This window comes from Theileria orientalis, chromosome 1 (assembly GCF_000740895.1).
Source record: "Theileria orientalis strain Shintoku DNA, chromosome 1, complete genome".
Lineage (NCBI taxonomy): Eukaryota > Apicomplexa > Aconoidasida > Piroplasmida > Theileriidae > Theileria > Theileria orientalis.
In genome coordinates, this window is record NC_025260.1 from 306,061 (window position 1) to 324,122 (window position 18,062).

General features: G+C 40.7%; 8 protein-coding genes across 8 annotated transcripts; 3 read left to right on the forward strand and 5 right to left on the reverse strand.

Moving 5' to 3' along the window:
• Positions 1–279: 279 nt before the first annotated feature.
• Positions 280–2,182, forward strand: TOT_010001183 (conserved hypothetical protein; the record flags this gene model as incomplete). The annotated part of the gene is made up of 8 exons (XM_009690671.1): positions 280–625; positions 657–826; positions 856–987; positions 1,017–1,220; positions 1,250–1,489; positions 1,524–1,773; positions 1,835–1,907; positions 1,942–2,182. The coding sequence occupies 8 exons, from the start codon at positions 280–282 to the stop codon at positions 2,180–2,182; spliced, it is 1,656 nt and encodes a 551-aa protein (XP_009688966.1).
• Positions 2,183–2,273: 91 nt separating this feature from the next.
• TOT_010000133 (serine-threonine protein kinase) lies at positions 2,274–4,199 on the reverse strand (the record flags this gene model as incomplete). The annotated part of the gene is made up of 6 exons (XM_009690672.1): positions 2,274–2,408; positions 2,448–2,508; positions 2,594–2,691; positions 2,759–2,874; positions 3,068–3,200; positions 3,231–4,199. The coding sequence occupies 6 exons, from the start codon at positions 4,197–4,199 to the stop codon at positions 2,274–2,276; spliced, it is 1,512 nt and encodes a 503-aa protein (XP_009688967.1).
• A 29-nt stretch (positions 4,200–4,228) lies between these two features.
• On the forward strand, positions 4,229–5,553 carry TOT_010000134 (conserved hypothetical protein; the record flags this gene model as incomplete). Its single annotated transcript, XM_009690673.1, has 10 exons — positions 4,229–4,395; positions 4,434–4,519; positions 4,550–4,675; positions 4,711–4,860; positions 4,890–4,978; positions 5,008–5,064; positions 5,095–5,178; positions 5,210–5,284; positions 5,317–5,387; positions 5,418–5,553. The coding sequence occupies 10 exons, from the start codon at positions 4,229–4,231 to the stop codon at positions 5,551–5,553; spliced, it is 1,041 nt and encodes a 346-aa protein (XP_009688968.1).
• Positions 5,554–5,910: 357 nt separating this feature from the next.
• Positions 5,911–8,010, reverse strand: TOT_010000135 (conserved hypothetical protein; the record flags this gene model as incomplete). Its single annotated transcript, XM_009690674.1, has 1 exon — positions 5,911–8,010. The coding sequence occupies one exon, from the start codon at positions 8,008–8,010 to the stop codon at positions 5,911–5,913; it is 2,100 nt and encodes a 699-aa protein (XP_009688969.1).
• Positions 8,011–8,711: 701 nt separating this feature from the next.
• TOT_010000136 (conserved hypothetical protein) lies at positions 8,712–9,127 on the reverse strand (the record flags this gene model as incomplete). Its single annotated transcript, XM_009690675.1, has 3 exons — positions 8,712–8,774; positions 8,809–8,954; positions 8,992–9,127. The coding sequence occupies 3 exons, from the start codon at positions 9,125–9,127 to the stop codon at positions 8,712–8,714; spliced, it is 345 nt and encodes a 114-aa protein (XP_009688970.1).
• Positions 9,128–9,290: 163 nt separating this feature from the next.
• TOT_010000137 (mitochondrial processing peptidase) lies at positions 9,291–11,717 on the forward strand (the record flags this gene model as incomplete). Its single annotated transcript, XM_009690676.1, has 9 exons — positions 9,291–9,692; positions 9,723–9,814; positions 9,844–10,024; positions 10,120–10,200; positions 10,292–10,360; positions 10,392–10,599; positions 10,724–11,091; positions 11,168–11,377; positions 11,631–11,717. The coding sequence occupies 9 exons, from the start codon at positions 9,291–9,293 to the stop codon at positions 11,715–11,717; spliced, it is 1,698 nt and encodes a 565-aa protein (XP_009688971.1).
• Positions 11,718–11,914: 197 nt separating this feature from the next.
• Positions 11,915–14,287, reverse strand: TOT_010000138 (uncharacterized protein; the record flags this gene model as incomplete). The annotated part of the gene is made up of 3 exons (XM_009690677.1): positions 11,915–13,942; positions 14,041–14,181; positions 14,234–14,287. The coding sequence occupies 3 exons, from the start codon at positions 14,285–14,287 to the stop codon at positions 11,915–11,917; spliced, it is 2,223 nt and encodes a 740-aa protein (XP_009688972.1).
• A 264-nt stretch (positions 14,288–14,551) lies between these two features.
• TOT_010000139 (uncharacterized protein) lies at positions 14,552–17,554 on the reverse strand (the record flags this gene model as incomplete). Its single annotated transcript, XM_009690678.1, has 4 exons — positions 14,552–15,011; positions 15,135–16,080; positions 16,153–17,316; positions 17,347–17,554. The coding sequence occupies 4 exons, from the start codon at positions 17,552–17,554 to the stop codon at positions 14,552–14,554; spliced, it is 2,778 nt and encodes a 925-aa protein (XP_009688973.1).
• Between the last annotated feature and the right edge of the window lie 508 nt (positions 17,555–18,062).

An 18,062-nucleotide genomic window follows, 5' to 3' on the forward strand; every position in this document is an offset into this window, starting at 1 on the left:
TTCAGCTGTCCAATGCCTTACACATACCCTCTCAAAACACTTCTGACCTCTCCCCCTAAGATTCCAGTCCCTTCGCTTCATGTTCTCGGCAAGAGTGACAAATTGGTCCAGAACGCGCGTTCTTTGATGCTTGCTGAATGCTATAATGAGCCCACTGTTCATTACCATGACGGAGGCCACCACGTCCCTTATAGTGACGAGCTTTCAGCTTATGAAAAGTTTTTTGCAAATATACCAAAATGATTTCAATTTGTTATATTATTCACTATATATTTATTAATGTCGAGACGATTAGCTAGCTTTAAGCTGCCTGGTGTTGAAGTTCAGAGGCTTCCTGTAGGCGCCAGGCGTTCTCCAACCGAGAAACCGGCTAAAGAGGCCGATGGCAAGTACACATCTGCATATTCTCTATTTAAAACTACACATAAGCTGTCTGAGGAGGGGTACAGGAAGTATGGCGTAGAACAGGGTCTCATGCCCCCTTACTTGGCAAATCCGGACTCCTTTGCCCCGGATTCCAAGCATCTTTACTCTGATTTTGATGACTGTAACGTGTACAACGTTGGATCGGTCGTAAAATTGGACACAAATCAGCTTTTTGGTGATCTTCCTGAGGGATTGTGTGGTACTTGGCTGATTAGATTAATGATCTTCAGGCGACGCGGCTAAAGACATAGCTCTGCTGCCGCAGGACGAGCCTCTAGGGCTGGTCAACAGGAAGTCTGCAATTGAAATCATATCGCAACTGAGACAATACGCACTCAATGTTGGTGGAGGCCTGAGGTCAAGGGGCGTCCTGCTGGATGGCAAAAGGGGCTCCGGAAAGGTTTGTGGCAGCTGAATCACCATATTTAGAGTTTCGTCTTGAACCACGTGGCTCTCTGGGCGCGCAGGAACGGCTGGATGGTCATCCATGAGCCCAGCGCCTCAAAGTACGCGACGGAGGTCGGGAGCATCAAGAGGTCGAACGCAGGCGTGTACATACAGGTTAGTCGCCGGAACACATGGATTCGTAGCTGGAGTTCGCGAAGTCGTTTCTGGAGCGCGTGTTGATGAAAAATGAGCATTTTTTGGCCCAGATGCCAGTTGTTAGGCCGCTGTACGGGCTGGTCTCCCTGGACGGCAATCACCTGAGCTACAGCAAGAGGATGTTCGACCCAGTGATTGAGAAGATAATAAAGGAGGAGCTGGATATTTTAAAGGAGGACTCGAACCCGGACGTAGGTGTAAGCTGGTTAGACGTGTTTAGGAGCTGGAATGTGCTCGCGAGAAGCTGAATCTGTGGAACACCTACAGGAAGCAGTTCAAAATACCCGTTCTCAGGTTCGCCCATCACCCAGACCAATTTCTCAGTGACCGATTGCAAAGCCCTAAAACGCTCTTGGAGATTGCCGACTTCGGTGTAAACAACGAGACTTTCGCAAATCAGGCGGTCTATGAGCTGTTCAACCAGCTTAAACACCAGACCATGTTCCCTCTTCTTTTCATTGTCGGCAAGTTTCTGTGCTCTTAATGCTGCGTAGACGAGTACAACGAGTGCTTCACTGCCTCCGAGTACCTTTCCATCAAGTACGAGAACACCAAGTTCAACGGGTGGATTCCCAGCTACCACCTTACAATGCCCAGGCTGTTTCACAAGTTCGACGGATCGGAGTACAAAAACGGTGAGTTGTTACCTGGTAACATTCAAGCCCCTGCTTAACACACTTTACTTAGCCAGGAGTGCCCTTGAGTTCAGCTATGGGTGCACTTGGCCATCTGGGTCATTTGACTGTTTCTTTACCTTACTTCACACCCATTCTTATGTATTTGGCATTGTAACTCGTTGATTTAGGGTTCAAAATTGTTGCTACTAGTTGGACGAAGAGGAAGAGAAGGGACTTTAAGCCCGAGTTGCTGGGAGTCTTGTAAGCTCCTCCGAGTAAATTGTCCGTATTTTAGGCCCAACGAAGTCAGGACTGTTCGTAACTTCACCCAGCGGGAGTTTGCAAACTACATTTTACACTTGAAGAACTCTCGCGTGATTTACAACTTCCCCAACGACAAAATCAACTACTTTTACATGTTGACAGGTTCCTCACTCTCATTTTTATGTTACACTCAGGTGGCAACGGCTTTGAATCCAGGAGGTTGCTGTCAACGCTGTATTAGTTATTTTTTCTGGGCTTTGCAACTTGGTTAACCGCAGTGCCTCTTCGGCCGTAACACTTTAAGGCTGAGCCCTGCCATGTATAATATTGTACAAGATTACTTCGCTAGGTTCTAACTTAGAGTTAATTTTCCGGCAGCTTGAGCACGAAAAATTGATGTTCCATTGCTTCCTCGGGCGTGGGTCTCTTTGACGGATCCAAGTTTAAGACATACCTTATGAACTCCCCGAACACTCGGTGTTCCGGCTTCACCAGATCCTATTATAGTCGTTACGCGCTACGCACTCGTTTACTTACCAGCAGTGGCTTGCACTCTTCAACTCTGTATATTGAAGACTTCGATTTGGCGCCGTCAGGCCTACGTCAGCGTCATTTCAGCGTGCACTCGTGGTGTGCAGACACTAATGTATCTTGCCACCTGAATATCTACCTGCCAAGCTTACCAATTTAGTTTGGGCGACTCTGAATCAACGTATTCTTTTCCATGCGACTTCCTTGCCGATGTTATCATGTCCTCTGGGAAGGGTCCGACGATTTTTTCCTGAATCCGCGTTATTCTTGTTATTCGTCTTTTTAGTAGCTTTCGGTATCTAGTCAACGTTGTTTACCATCATCGCCAGGTGCTCCATGTGGCTGTGTGTTCTGAAGAGCAAATTCCCTGTGTATAACTCCATTAGTGTGCAGCCCAGTGACCATAAATCACTGGAATAACTCCAACCGATGTCTAAACAAATGTATTAGCAGTCATGCTAGGATGACTAATGTATTAGTGGTACTGTTAGCCTGACTAATGTTTTAGCAACGTCTGCCGTTACTGGTTCTCTAAGCTGACTAATAGGGTAATTTGCGAGCTAATTACTTAGTAGACTAATAATTGGCAGTGGCCACTGGGCCTGCAAACCGTATACTAAGTTTACCTAGAATCACTTCTGGTGCTCTGTACTGCCTCGTGTTAATTATCGAGCTGTGGTACTCGTCCTCGTAGATTGCGCTTCCGAAGTCGATCAGCTTTATGTCCGAGGTCGCAGGCCTCTTCGTCATCATGCCCGTCTACGCATTCGTGTCCAACTCTTCACTTACTGTCGATCTTGGAAAGGGCACTTCGATGTATTCGTTTTTTCCTGACACGAGGAGTATGTTCTCCGGCTTTATGTCCGTGTGTATCAGCCTCTTGTTCCTCAGGAACGCCAGCCCCTTCAGGAGCTGGTACGCCATCTTCTGTATGTCTGCGATAAAGAAGCCTTTGAAGTCGTTTTTTTCCAGGAAGTCGTAGAGCGAGGGTCCCAGGTTTTCAAAGACCAGGCACATATTCCTGTTTCTGTACATGAAGTTGTCGTGTAGCACTACGCAGTGACTTTCGCTGTTAACGTCCGACTTTTTGATGTCCACCAGTATGTCCGCCTCGATCTTCGCCGACTGCGTGTACTTTTCCACGTCTCTCACCACCTTCACTGCGAACTGCTTTCCTTCCTTTTCGCACAGCAGCACTCTTCCGAATGTTCCGTCGCTCACTTTGTTCATCACCACGTAATCCTCCAAATTCATTCCTCGTTCCCACTTAAAGTGTATTATCTCGTCTGTCGGTGACTTCGCTCTCTTGTCGTGGCTTCTTTTACGGTGCGATCTTCTTTTTTCGTGGTAACGATTTGCTGACCTTCTTCTACGCCTGTGTGAAGAGTCCCTTCTGTATCTATCGTCTGAGTATTTCCTGTACGACCTGTGTGATCTTCTTCTGTGGGACGAGTACCTTCTTCCTTTTCTGTAATATGTGTCGCTCAGGCTAGATTTTCTTGACGAATGGTGGTGACGTCTTCTGTGGGTGCTTCCCCTGTGCTTTCTGTATCTTCTACTAGAAACTGTACGTGAAAAGCTTCTGCTACGGTATCTCGAGTACCTTTCGTGCCTATGTCTGTAGTTTGAGGAGTTGTAGAGGTGGCGGCTCCCGTGCCTTCTACCACTTGACCTTCTACGGCTCTCTTTCCAGCTTGGTTCACGTTTGCGATAATATCTACCATTTGAAACTGATTTATAATCATCCTCATGTGACATATTTTGTATCAGATGAAAAATTTTGTACTATGGCTAAATTTATTGTGGTGGGATTCCCCAAATTCGTTTCACTATATTTTAGCTGTACGCTAAGAATGTATATAACTTGGGAGGAGTCCGACGTAACCAAATTAATAGAATTTACGAAAAGGACTTTTAATGATAATGATCGCTCAAGTTTGGAGAAATGTGTAAGGTATTTTTTACTAAGATACAAGAATCTAAAACGATTAGAAATTGCACGGTATCGGGAGATGTATCGAATCCATGTCATACACATTCACATGGACATCACAGTTCCGATTTTAAGAGGAATGAAGGTACTTTTGTATCGAATATTGTTGTCTTAGGGGACGTGGTTGGACGATATTTGGATGACCTTTGGTCATCTCGCTCCAAAATAACGCTGTTCCTGGAAGAAGTTATTGAATCTGCATCTGAATCATATAGAAATGTCGTTAACAAGGGTTTAAAAGGTGCGTTATGGCGGTAAATATTGGTTAATGTGTAGACGGCTTGGCCTTAACAAGCGCCTCCGATTCTAAAATAGCTTATTTTTCGTGGAAGAAAACCCTGGTTGATAAATTACAAAGGTATATCGTTAGGGAGTTGAAGGAGGATTTTATTAAAACGTCCTCGGAAGGACGGTTGTTTTCATTAGGTACTTGTGTGCTTGACAATTGAGTTCAGGGAACGAGTACAATAATTTTGAGTCGGAAACCATAAGTCAATTGATGAATGAAAATTACGCAGTTGTTAAGTCATTTGTTGGACCTAAAGTGAGTAATTTTAGTTAAATGGTTTTTAGGCAGCGAATTCATTCAGCGAGGTGGAATTCATGGAATACAATGCTCTTTTTAAAAAGGTTGCACTAAGACTGTAAAATGATGTGTAGATTGATAAGGCTTCAAACCCGTTTTACGAAAACTGTTACATTTTATGGTTAAAATCGTCTTATTTGGACGAGGAGAAGCAAAAGGTAACTTTAATTTATACTAATAATTCATTAGAGCACTGCTGAAATTTTAAATAAGTTGTGGCAAATTCCCTATGAACTGACGTATAAGTGTAAGGTTCTTTTGCAGGTATAAAAATTTAGCACAAATGTTAAATTCAGGTGGTGTCAACAGTGTGTGTAACTTATATGAAGCCTGGTGAATCAAGTATACTAAAACACGCTGATGGAAAGTAGGAAAAGTGTTAATCTGATTTTTGTAGAGATGGCGGAGTTAAAATAACATGTTTATACGTGCCAAAGTCTTCTTTTGGCGCATGCGTTGAGCTAACCGTGAATGAGTCGGTGAATAAAGTAGACCTGAAGAGCGATCAGTTAATAATCTTAAGGTACTTTTAAACAAACATTCATAGATAAAGGTCCGGTGTCGAATACGAAATTAAAAAAGTAGAGGAAAAAACTTTCATTTTCACAACATGGATTACTGGGCCAAGTTGAGTACCACACTAATGTAGTAATAGTAGAAATAATGTATTATGTATAGATGTTCAAATGTGGATATTATATTGAGGTTATATTAAATATTAATTAGTATCTAGTTAACATAGATGGTTTCATTTTACAGTTTAAGAGTGTTAATAAAATTTCTATCCTGAATTATGTACACATACAACACGTCTCAACAATTTGCATGGTATCGTATCTAACTAAACATAAACTAAATCTATTGACACCCGGGAACATGCTTGCCAGTGTTCACAGTTTGAATTTATACTTGTCGTTCAATATGTTACACAGAGTGGGATAGTCTATCGGTACCCTTTCGTTCTGGAAGTGTATGTGTTTTATGCCTACCCATTCTGCTGCTATGAATGCCTTGATGGTTGCCTTGTTTGACTCTTCCATGGTGTCTTTCATTTTATCCATTTGCTCTTGGACGTCGATCATTTTTACGTTCTGCTGCCCATTTCTGCAAGCATTCATTTTTACATAGGATTTTTCAAGATCTTTGTATGATAAATTTATCTCTTGCTTTGCGAACAGCTGGTTTCCCGCAGCCTCTTTAACAAACGCTTCTATGCAGTATCCTAATTGCTCCACTCCCGTCAGTTGTAAATTCTGTTTTATAATTAAGTTTAAGAAGTTAATGCATTTGTTGACGAGAACGAGTGATATTCTGATGTGAGTTAACGCATTGTGAACGCTGTAGTACGCAGTATGAATGCCTTCGCTGTGCACATTCATCGAAGTGTTGAACACCTTATGATCACTGACGACGTAAAACTGTGATCTATACACGCGGCTCTTCGTCTTTCCCACTGCTTTAAGTTCTGATAGCAGTTGTTTTTTGAACTCGGTTAAGTGAGTCATCAGGTCCTTGTTTGCCATCCCGAAGTTAGAAGATATTTTACAGGTTGATGGGCAGTACAATCCAAATAGCTGGCGGAACTTTAAGGTGCGCAGATCAAAGGGCTCAGCCAAATCGTTCTCTCGGAGGCTCAATATGGTTAATTTTGCCTTATCTGGATCGGGAACTGCCTCTGCTATTGATTTTTCCAGATTTGTTAAACTGCTCTGGCTCCTTAGTACCTGTATCGATGCCGATATTGTGATCCTTGAAACGCACTTAATAATACTCTTCATTGTGTTGGTTCTGTGATTAAAGATGGTGTTTCTTTTGCCTTCGAAATCCATCTTCGTCACCTTATCCAGTTCAGTTTTAACTGTTTCAATTACTGACTTTACCAAGCTTTTCGTGTGCTCGTGACTTTCCACTGATATTTTCATCATTTGAATCACCGTTGAAGTTAATCTGTTTCTGAGGAATTCGTTCTGCAGTAGTTTCGTGCGTTTTGTGACTTCTAGAGTGCAGTTTGCTCCTTTTATGTGTTTGCTCGATGTCCTCGTATTGCTTATTGCGTCATAAATTTTATTATCTGCGTAGGTTAAGTTGTCTATTGTTGATTTCAATTCCTCCAAGTTATATTTGGTCATCATCATTTTATAGAATTTCAAGGAGCGGGTGAGATTTAACTTCAATTTTACCAACTTTGCATCTAGTTTGCAAAAGGAGGATTTACACTTGCTGAGTGATCTTGATATCGGCTTGTATGCCTTTGCTATTTTTGAGTAGTCCACGTATATGGATTGTAGGCGTCTGTATATGTAATGAACGTCTTGTCCGTTTTCTCCTGAGGATCTCTTTGACCCTAGTTTTTTATTAGAAGCCTTGTAAATGCTTTTTATCTTTCCGGTTTCCGATGATACGCCTTTCTTCCCACAGGCTTTCGTCTCTGATCCATTAAGGCTTAGTGATTTATCGACCTCTCTTATAGACAAACTATCCAATTTTTTGAACAAACTTTCGTATTGTTCATACTCATTTTGTAATTTTCTGTACAATTTGTCCAATTTTGCGTTTAACTTCTTGTCGTTACAATTATTTTCATTTTTAGCGTTCTCTGCGTTAAATTGATCAGCATCCTCTTCATTATCTTCGGTTCCATTTAATTCCTTACATAGACTTTCTGACTCACTTTCTTTATCTTTTACATCATCGTTTTCGTCCTTAATCTCTTCGATTAAGGTTGCGTTTAGATTTAGTTCCGAATCAAAGCCTGCAGGCTCAATATTCATGTTGTTGATGTCGTACTCGTTACACTGCTCAAGTTCCTCTTTTGAAACCAAACTTAGATTTAAATCCACATCTTCTTGCTCTTCGTAGTAATCTTCAAATTCTATAGGATCAACGTTTCGATTTTCAAAATAGTCTTCTATATCACTGGGCACATAGACTTGATCATTGTCAGTGTTGTTGCTTCCTTTTTTCAATAGCATATTTTCTAAATCATCCATTGTTATTCTTTAAATCTTACTAATTTATTCTTTAATTTGATATTTAAACAATTTAATTTTGTATTCAACTTTATCAATACTGATTATATTTTCACTATCAACTTTTACACAATTTATATCAACATTTCTTATCTGTGCCTTTAATAGACAAAATGGAATAACAGTAATTACAATTTACATTATTTTAAGTACAACTTTAGTGAATGATTATAATCTCAATTAAATTATAATCACTTGAATTACTCTATTTTATGTAACTTTTATTATATCGAATCTTAATTATACTTGTATTCTGGAACATATAGATTTAATATTGTTTTACTAGTTACATAATATGTAAATTTTTATTAAGTTTTTACTGTTGTTCTGATAACAATAATTACTTTGAAAACATAGATCGGAATCTATGTGGTTTTACTATCTTCGAGATCTACTTCTAAAATATAGATCTTATTTGTGATTCCTTTAAAATTAGGTCGAATATTATCTATGTGTATATGTATATATGTACTCATATATGTGAATTAATTGTTTTCAACATATTTATGTTACACATTTATATTTTACATTATTTATGTTATTTCTTTGTACCTATGTGTAGATCGCCTTTACTTTTTTCTTTTTGTCGACATCTTAATTATTCTTTTAACCGCCACCTTGTTCACTCTTGGCCCAATCTTTGAATCTGGAAAAGGTCAAAATTACTTTGTTTTACCTATGTTTTGCAGTTCAATTATCTGCTTCATGTAGCTCTTGATTTTATTCTAATATTCATATTAATTTTGTTTTTAAAATTACCAAATAGGTCGAAACTTGGTGATTTGTCATGCTCATGCCTTTTAATTTTAGTTGTACTGTATTATCGTTATGATTTATAAAAATACCGTGGTTGAGCGAACATAGTACGAAAGCAAGCGTTGAACAAAATTTACTGTATTCTATTCCTAATATTCGTTAAATTATATTAGTTAGGTTCAATACCCGTGGTTTTATTGCGGAATTTTGAGAAATTGACCGATTTTGACATTTTGGTTAGATGTTGTGAAACTAGAGCTAATTTTTCATCTATGACCAATAATTTTTCATCTATTGATAACACATCTTTAATTTCTTCCATTTATTGCAAAGATATGATACATATAAAATAAGGTTTATGAATTTTGACTATCCCCAGTAGGCTAGTGGCTAACACCTCTTTTGTGGTATAAGAGTTTAATTTTGTTCTTTATCATCCTTCTATTTAAATCACTATGGCTTTATTTTAATTTCTTTTGAATATAATGGGAGTTTTTGGTAAAGCTAGTAGGATACCCTTTGATTTTCCTTCTATCATTTCAAACGTTTGTGGTAAAAGAAGTTATTTTACCAGGGCTTGCCGCCCCTCGAAAACTAGTAATTTTAACACTGTGTTTAAAAGGAATGTGACAACGGCCCTTGCTACGGATCTTTTAAAGGATTCCAGCCTGCATCCAAACGCCTTAAATCAACCTCCGTGTCGTAAGTTGCCACCCGATTTTAAACAGTGTTTAGACGTGACCACCTTAAAAAATGGACTCAGAGTCGCGACTGTTTGGATGCCCGGCTATTCGTCCACAGTTGGAGTCTGGATAGACAGCGGAAGTCGTTTTGAAACCGCTGAAACCAACGGAGCCGCACACTTTTTGGAGCACATGATTTTTAAGGTACAATCTTATCACACAAAGTGCGTTTAGGGCACGAAGTCGCGAACGAGGCAGCAGCTGGAGGAGCAAATTGAGCACAAGGGAGCTCACCTGAACGCCTACACATCACGAGAGCAGACTGCGTAAGTGGCCTACCGTTTAACGAGTGCAGATACTACGCGCGCTGTTTCAACAACGACGTCCCCTGGTGCACGGAGCTGCTGTCGGACATTCTGCAGAACAGTGTGATAGATTCCGATATTATGGAAACGGAGAAGCACGTGATACTGCGCGAGATGGAGGAGGTGGAAAAGTCGCACGAGGAGGTGCTCTTCGACCGATTACACATGGCGGTACGCGGAGTCCTGATAATTCATTTGTAGGCTTTCAGAGACGACTCGCTGGGATACACGATACTGGTACTGCCTGGGCGTTTAACGTGTTATAGGGTCCCGTTGAGAACATAAAGAACATGCAGCGCGAGTACCTACTGGACTACGTGAAGCGCAACTACACTGCCGACAGAATGGTATGTTTACTGGGCACTTGGCTTAAGTGGCCCTTTGATGCCGGATTATTTTACCGGAATAACAAATTAACGAGTAAACATAAGTGTGCAGGTTCTGTGCGGAGTTGGTAACCTTGACCATGATAAATTCGTCGCCCTGGCTGAGAAGGAATTTTCGACAGTTAGTGCCAACATGTTAAAAGCGCTTGTAGGTGCCTAAGGCGACGGCGAAAGTGGTCTTCGAGAAGCCATACTTCGTGGGCTCCGAGTTGGTCGAAAGGGACGACACCATGGGCCCGTACGGATACATAGCAGTGGCACTCGAAGGCTTACCCTGGAACTCGCCAGACTCAGTGGTTCTGATGCTGATGCAGAGTATAATTGGCACATACAACAAGGCAAACGAGGGAATAGTGCCAGGTAATTGCAAAATACCATAAACATAGGTATTTATGCATACACGTACACACATACATAAATAAATATGTGTATATGTTAACTTGTTATGGGTAACCATCATAAGGGGTTACAATAGTGGATTGAGATAGATGCTTTGTCGTGGTTGAAAGTGATATCACTGTAGGCAAAGTGTCCGGGAATAGAACGATTCACGCAATAGCAAATAGAATGACGGTGGGCTGCGCAGAGTTCTACAGCGCCTTTAACACGTGTTACAAGGACACTGGCCTCTTCGGATTCTATTGCAAGGCAGACGAAGTGGCAGTTGAGCACTGCGTAGGAGAGCTGATGTTTGGAATAACATCCCTATCATACTCGGTATTGCTTTATTTATTTTATCAGTTACCTAGTTTATCAGTTACTTTGTCTACCAGTTACCTGGTTTATCAGTTACCTGGTTTATCAGTTACTTGGTTGATCAATTACCTGGTTTATCAGTTACCTGGTTTATCAGTTACTTGGTTGACTATATTGTGCCGAAATGATAGTAGTTACTGCCATAGTATTAACTGTTCACACTCATTTGTAGGTGACTGATGAGGAGGTGGAACGCGCAAAGAGACAGCTGATGCTGCAGTTCCTATCGAGCACAGAGTCGACCTCAAACGTTGCCGAGGAGGTGGCGAGACAGATTCTAGTGTATGGAAGGAGGATGCCAGTCGCAGAGTTCCTGTTGAGACTGGAAAAAATAGACGCGGAGGAGGTTAAAAGAGTGGCATGGAAGTATTTGCACGACTCTGTACGTTTTACAGTTATTCAGTTACCTATATCTGTATAGTTAGGCATTTGGCTAGCTATCAACCCAGTATATTCTTGCAAAGCAACATTGGTGTATTATATTGTACGGTGTTGTTTTTAATTCCATTATGTTACATTCTATATTGATGTAGCTTAGCATAACATAATAACGCTAAACACTGTGTAAAAAATATATATGCTGCATAATGCTAATGACGGCTATCAGTGAATAAAGTAGCATAACTTTGATTTAGGAGGTCGCCTTGACTGCCGTTGGAGCACTTCATGGGTTGCATCCGTTACATGAGCTGAGGCAGAAGACATTTTGGCTAAGATATTAACTGTTGTTACTTTAATATATTGCAACACTGTGTACGCTAGGAACTACTAGTTCATACGCTACCTCACACTAGTCTGTACAAATTCATGCCCGGTCAACATGATAATTCATGAGTAATGTATCAGTTGGATTACTAGCCCTTGTAATAGTTGGTTTGTGAGTTACTGAGTGATACTGTGAACACATAGGCCGTTTTAGTTATATTATTTTGGAGTTGAACCTGTAGTACTCGTTGAAGTCGAGCAGGAGCGACTTGGCCTTGAACCTGCCCAGAAGGCAGAGCACGTTGACGCGGAACTGCGCCGCGTGACTGAGGCTCGGGGAGGCGAAGTCGGCCATGTCGTTGTCAATGAAGTGGACGAGCCGCGGGGAGCCGCGGAGGTTCAGCGAGTGCAGCTGCCGCAAGTCATGCCTGAACAGCTCGGAGACAGACTTGCCGAACGCGATGACGCTCAGCAGAATCGGCGGGAGCTCCGAGTGGAAGCTGAGGTCGAGGCTGCGCGTGAGGCTGCGGGTCGAAGCCCTGAGGGACGCCAGGGTCTGGCGGCCGCACATCGAGGCCCTGTACACGCTCAGCCAGTAGAGGCTGTTCTGGTAGGGCTGCACGGCGGCGAGGAAGTTGGCCATCTCGCCCCGGTGGAAGTTGAGCCTGTTGAGCAGCTTCGACAGCTCCAACACGCGGTCGTTGCACCGGTTCAGCCACAGGTACTCGGCGAAACTCTCGGTGAGGCTGGCGGCGGCCGCCTTCAGCAGCGCAGAGACCCTTATCATCCCCCTGAACACCCTGTAGTCCTCGACGACGAGGTCGTAGGGGAACTTGGGGCTAGGGTAGTAGACCCTGATTCCGCTCTCCACGCTCTCGGCCATGTCGTAGTCGTCCCTCAGCGACTTGTGGCTGCGCTTGTACTGGGGCTGGCGGCCGTACTTGTACTGGCGCTGTTGGGCCTCGGGGTCGATGAACTGAACGCAGAGCGCCGAGACGTACTCCTCCAGGCCCTCCTTCTCCAGAATTGCCGTGGCCAGCTTTCTGGAGCTGTCCAGCTCCCCCACGAGTCTCCGCAGCGACGTTAGTATCTCCTCCAGGCTCCTTTCGTTCCCAAGTACCGCGAGCATGAACGCGTCCAGTGTCATTGCGCTCGCACTCCTGTTTAACCTCTTCAGCCAGTGCGATAGCCTCCCCTGCTCGTATATATCTTCCGCCAGATCCAGGGGAAAGAACTTGAAGACCTTCCCCGGGTCAAAATAGAAGTGTTCGTGCGCTTCTTTGCACTTAACCTTGTCATTGGAAGCAACTCGAGCTTCCACGCTCACGTGGTTCCTACCGTTACCTTCACGAGTAGTTGCATCGGCGGCACTGTGACTATAGATTCCAGGTAAATCTCGCGATGAAGAGCTCCTTTTTTCTCCGTTTTCAGGCTCCGTTGTCACGAAAAAGTACTCCTTTTCTGGTGGCAACTCACCTGAGTACAGCCACTTGAAGACTGTTTCAAGGTAGGGCGCCAGGCCCTTTCTGAAAAGTCTTGTGAACGTTTCTCTGCTCATGCCATCTCCTCTGGTCGAGTGTTCGTGCAAACTGTCCATCACGTGCTTCCCTCCAGCCCCTAGCTTACACAGCAGCCTCACTTTTCGGTACGGTTTGTGCAAAAGTGTGTACAGCTGTAGCAAGCTTACGCAGTGCTCCTCGTGGTTTTCCAGCAGTGAGTCCAGCAATTTGTCAAGTTCTTGCGTTTCCTCGCCCAGGCCCCGTTTTACTGAATCCGCTATAGTGCTGCTTCCCAGCTCCACTTCTCGTATGCTACTATACATCTTTGCCAGTGCACATATTTTATTCACTATCTGTCTGTTGCGATTTGTCACTTTCAAGTCTACTTGAAAATATTCGTTATTTAGCTTTCTAAGGTACCTAGCGTTCATTCCCTTAAGTGTGTATATTAAATCCAGCACGATTTCCTTCTCGTTCGTGTACTCAGTTTCGTTTTCGGATCCTGCCCATTCGCTCATTTCATTATCGTTGTTTACTTCCGCTTGGGGTGAACTATAGTGTCTCTCTCTCAATTCGGGCTGTATCATGTTCTCCAGTTCCACTTGTTCTCTGTTTTCCTCAACATTTCCCTCTGTGTCATGCTTATCTTCTCCCAGTCTTTCCTCATTTTCTGGAGCAGTGCTCCAATTTAATGCCTCCAGCCTCAGTTCTCTCAGTGAATACAACATGTATAGTATTGATTTCTACTCCTCTTGGTTGTTGATTACTCTATTTATGGGTTAATTTAGGTAGTTTGAGATTACCCTTGTATTTTTTATCAAATAACTCTCTATATCCTTACTAAACTGCTTAAATTGAATTTAAACTCTTCATTTATATCATACACGTACAACAATCTGGGTAAATCTGCTTCTAGTTTCAGCATCAGCTCTCGCTGTAGGAATAATTTTTGTCTGAGGAAGGCTCGTTTTGTCAGTTGATTCTTTCAATTATTCCTTTTTATAGTCAATTTTAAATTGTGTGCTCTCTGATACATTGTTTACTAGATTTACAGATTCTTTCGTAGATATTTCTGCACTTACTGACATTCTATTTGTGTGTTCCCCTTTAATCTCTCACACTCCCCTTTAAGGGTTAAAACACTTTTAAAATAAACTATTTACTGTTAAATTACTTTTTGTTTCAGATTATTTCCATTGCATTCTTTATCATGTTAAATTCTTTATGTTTTGTTCCTATTTGTACACACACTCATCACAACATTCTAGAATTAAATAATCCCAGTTTTAATCAATCTTTTTACTGAAACTGCTTATTTTTATCTACACGGGTACTTGTGTATATTTACCATATTATTTTAGGTTTAGCTTTTTGGATATGTACGTAATTGCGTTTTGTATGATGTCCGGCTCCTCTGAGATTCCTAGCTCCTCGTAGTTGCTCAGGGACAGGCTGTCGTAGTAGCTTTCCGCTGGCGATTCATCTCTTATTGATTCCGTTCTTTTCAGTTTTCCCGTTTCTCTGCGGATGACCGCGGCCGATCTCCCTTCTTGCCTACTCCTACTAGCCTCTGCTCTAGAACTTTCCATTCTACTCGTCCTATCTGTTCTGTGCGTATCCGCTCGTTCTGCTCTTTCCGTTTTCTCTGTGCTATTTGTCCGCTGTGTTTCTAATTTCTTTGATTTTTGCCCTCTCTCAGTCCTATTTGTCCTATCTGTTCTATGTGTATTTACTTTTTCATCGCTTACTCTTTCGTTATTTGATACATCCCCTTTGCTGCTTACCAATCCTCGGTTACTTCTACTTGACCTGCTTGTTCTATCTGTATTCGTCTTTAGTAGTCCAAACTTGATTGCGTTAAGTGTGTTAAGTCTTCTCGTTTCTGCCAATTCCGGGCTTATCTTCAATCTGTTTTCGGAGGTTGGTAGCTCTGACAATTCTGATACGTCATAATCCGTCGTTTCTGAGTCATACGACGCTGGACTTTGTATGTCGTTATATTTTCCTATCATTTCCATCAGTTTATTTGTTGCGTTTTGCGGACTTGGCAGATTCATCAACTCCAGCTTCGCCACCAGGTTAATGTTTTCTTGTATCACATCGTTTAACTTTTCTTTCAGGTTTCCGTTTTGCACTTCTATATCATCTAATCTCTTCTCAGTTTCTATTAATTTTTTCTTATATTTATCCAACTCACTTTGTTTCTGATGCAATTCAAGCTTTTGCTCTTCTATCTGTTGACTTACTAGTTGTTGATCATTTATCTTCTTATCTAACTGTTCTTTATTCTCTAAATATTTATTTTGTTCACTTAATTTATTCAATTCCTTCTTTAAATTGGCCATTTCTTCCGCTTTAATATCATTTTCTCTTCTCAACTCCATGTATTCTGATTCTAACACCTCGTTCTCTCTCTTTAGTGTCTTCAATTCATTTAATAACTTCTCATTTTCCTCATTATAAACACTACTTACTCTGTTGTTACTGTTTTCATTAATATTTTTCTTAGTTTCTGCATATTTTTCTATCATTTCCCTGTAGTCCTTTATTGTTTCTTTTGATGACCTTAAATCCGACTCGTATTCTCCTACTTTCACTTTGTATCCTTCTATTGTTGACTTATAGTTTTCTATTGTTTGCTTATAGTCTTCCATTTTAATTTTGTAGTCTTCTATAAACAATTTAGAGTCCCTCAGTTCTGATTGCAGTAACTCGTTATCTAATCTCAGCTTCTCCACGCTCTCATCTTCACCGTCTACTAATTCACACGAGTCTTCTTCCCTTTCTGAACTAGTTTCATTCATTTTTTCTCTCAACTTGTCTACCGCTCTCTGTAAATTCTTATTTTCTTCTGATAACTTTTCTTTATGCTGATGTAAGACTTCCACTTCATTCATTAACTCTATTGACTCTTCCTGCATTCTATCTATTGTTCCTTCCAATTCTCTGTTACTTTTCTTTAATTCCTCCAACTCCTTTTCCAAATTCTTCACTTTCTCCATAAGTTCTTTTCTTTCTTTCTCCATGCTTTCATTCTTATCAACTAATTCTTTATTCTCCATTGACAATTCTTCATTTTCCGATTGCAAAAGTTCATTTGCCTCCAATAATTCTCTATTTTTAGACTCTAATTCATACTTCTCTTGGTCTATATCTCTTTCTTCTCTATGCTGATCCAATGACTCTATCATCCTCTCCAGCTCTTCTATTCTCGAATTTAATCCATCATTACTCCTTTCTAATCCTTCGCAACGTGCTTTGTACACTAGCAACTCCTTTGAAAACTTATATGAGTCTGACGAATTGTACTTTTCTGTCAACTCATCTACTCTTCTTGTCAACTCTTCTATTTCCATGTCTCTTGACACCAATACTCCATTCAACTCCGAGTTCTTCTCTTTTATTTCATTCATTTTTTCCTCTAAACTCCTATTAGTCGTCATTAATTCCATTTTTTCTGTTGTAAATTGATTTTTCAGCTCATCGTTTGCTTCCGTTACTCTTTTCAGGTCTTCTTTTGCTTGACTCAACTCCGACTTTGTTTCTGAATAACTTGTGTAAAATTTCGGCAGTGACGTTTCTAAATCAAACAACAGCTTGCGATACTTATACTCATAATTCCATATTGAGTCGTCGAACTTAAAGTCCATATTACGTTCATCGAATTTCGATTCGTCCAGCTTAAAATCCATTTTTTGTTCATCATGGTCTACTGCTGACTCTGTCACCGTTTTACTTTCATAAAATTCATCGCTTGAAAATGACGTTTGCTCATTTTCAGCGTCAATTGTTGACTCTAGATCCAGTGAATACTTCTTTACGAAGAAGTTATATACCATATATGATACACCTAGCACTGATACATTCTCCTCGACGAACATTTTCTTTGTGTTTTCTGCTACTTTTGGCCAAAAGTCTGCCAATTCGCTACTTTCTTGCGACTTTTTTATTGTTTCTATTAATTCCGTTTTCGTTAAGGACATCTCGTTCTTTAGTATTTCATCTCTGAAATATCTCATTGATGTCACGTACGGGTCATCCACGAAACATGCTTTTTGCAACACATCAGGCATAGATGGCGATATGCGACTATCTTTATCCAAAAGCGACTCGATACCTAAATATTATATGAAGTATCAGTGCAAACCTTTCCAAAATCTCAAGAAGGTGACGGATTCCGATGAAACTGGTGGAGATGAAAACACATTTCTGAAATTTTCAAATTTATAGACACTTCCAAAAACTCTGTTATGTTTATATAAGATTTGTTGCAAATCGTAAGCGTTTGCCTCAGTTACGGAGCTTTCGTAATCCGCGGGCAACGCCTCGCGATATATTGAAGTCAAAAACTTCATTTTGAAACTTGTGTCAGGGATTGTATATTTAAAAGTAAAAAATTATCATACACATTTAGCATTAATCATAAATAATAAATAATTTTAGATGAATATGTGGATAGAGTAAAAAGTGTACCATGGAAGGTTAATTGTAGAAAATAACTTTTAGATGAATAGAATAATAATTATTATGTCACTCAAATGTAAAGCTGTTATTTTTTGATATAAAAATAGTAAATTATTGTGTGTAAATGTGTAACAAGGGAAGAGACGCAATTTCGCCATTAATGGCAAGGAATCACGTGTAAATGGTACAAACGATATATGTGTGACACAAATGTGTAATTGTTTGTATAATTTTATGACAATTAACTGAAAAATAAACAACATAAGCTATCTAATGATAAATTACAAATATATGTTGTGGATCCTTGTTTTACGTGTAAACCCACTTTTGTTAGTGTTAAATTTAAAATAAAAGTAAGTTTAAGTGGTTATTTGTCGATGTTTTGAGTTTCCTGGTGGC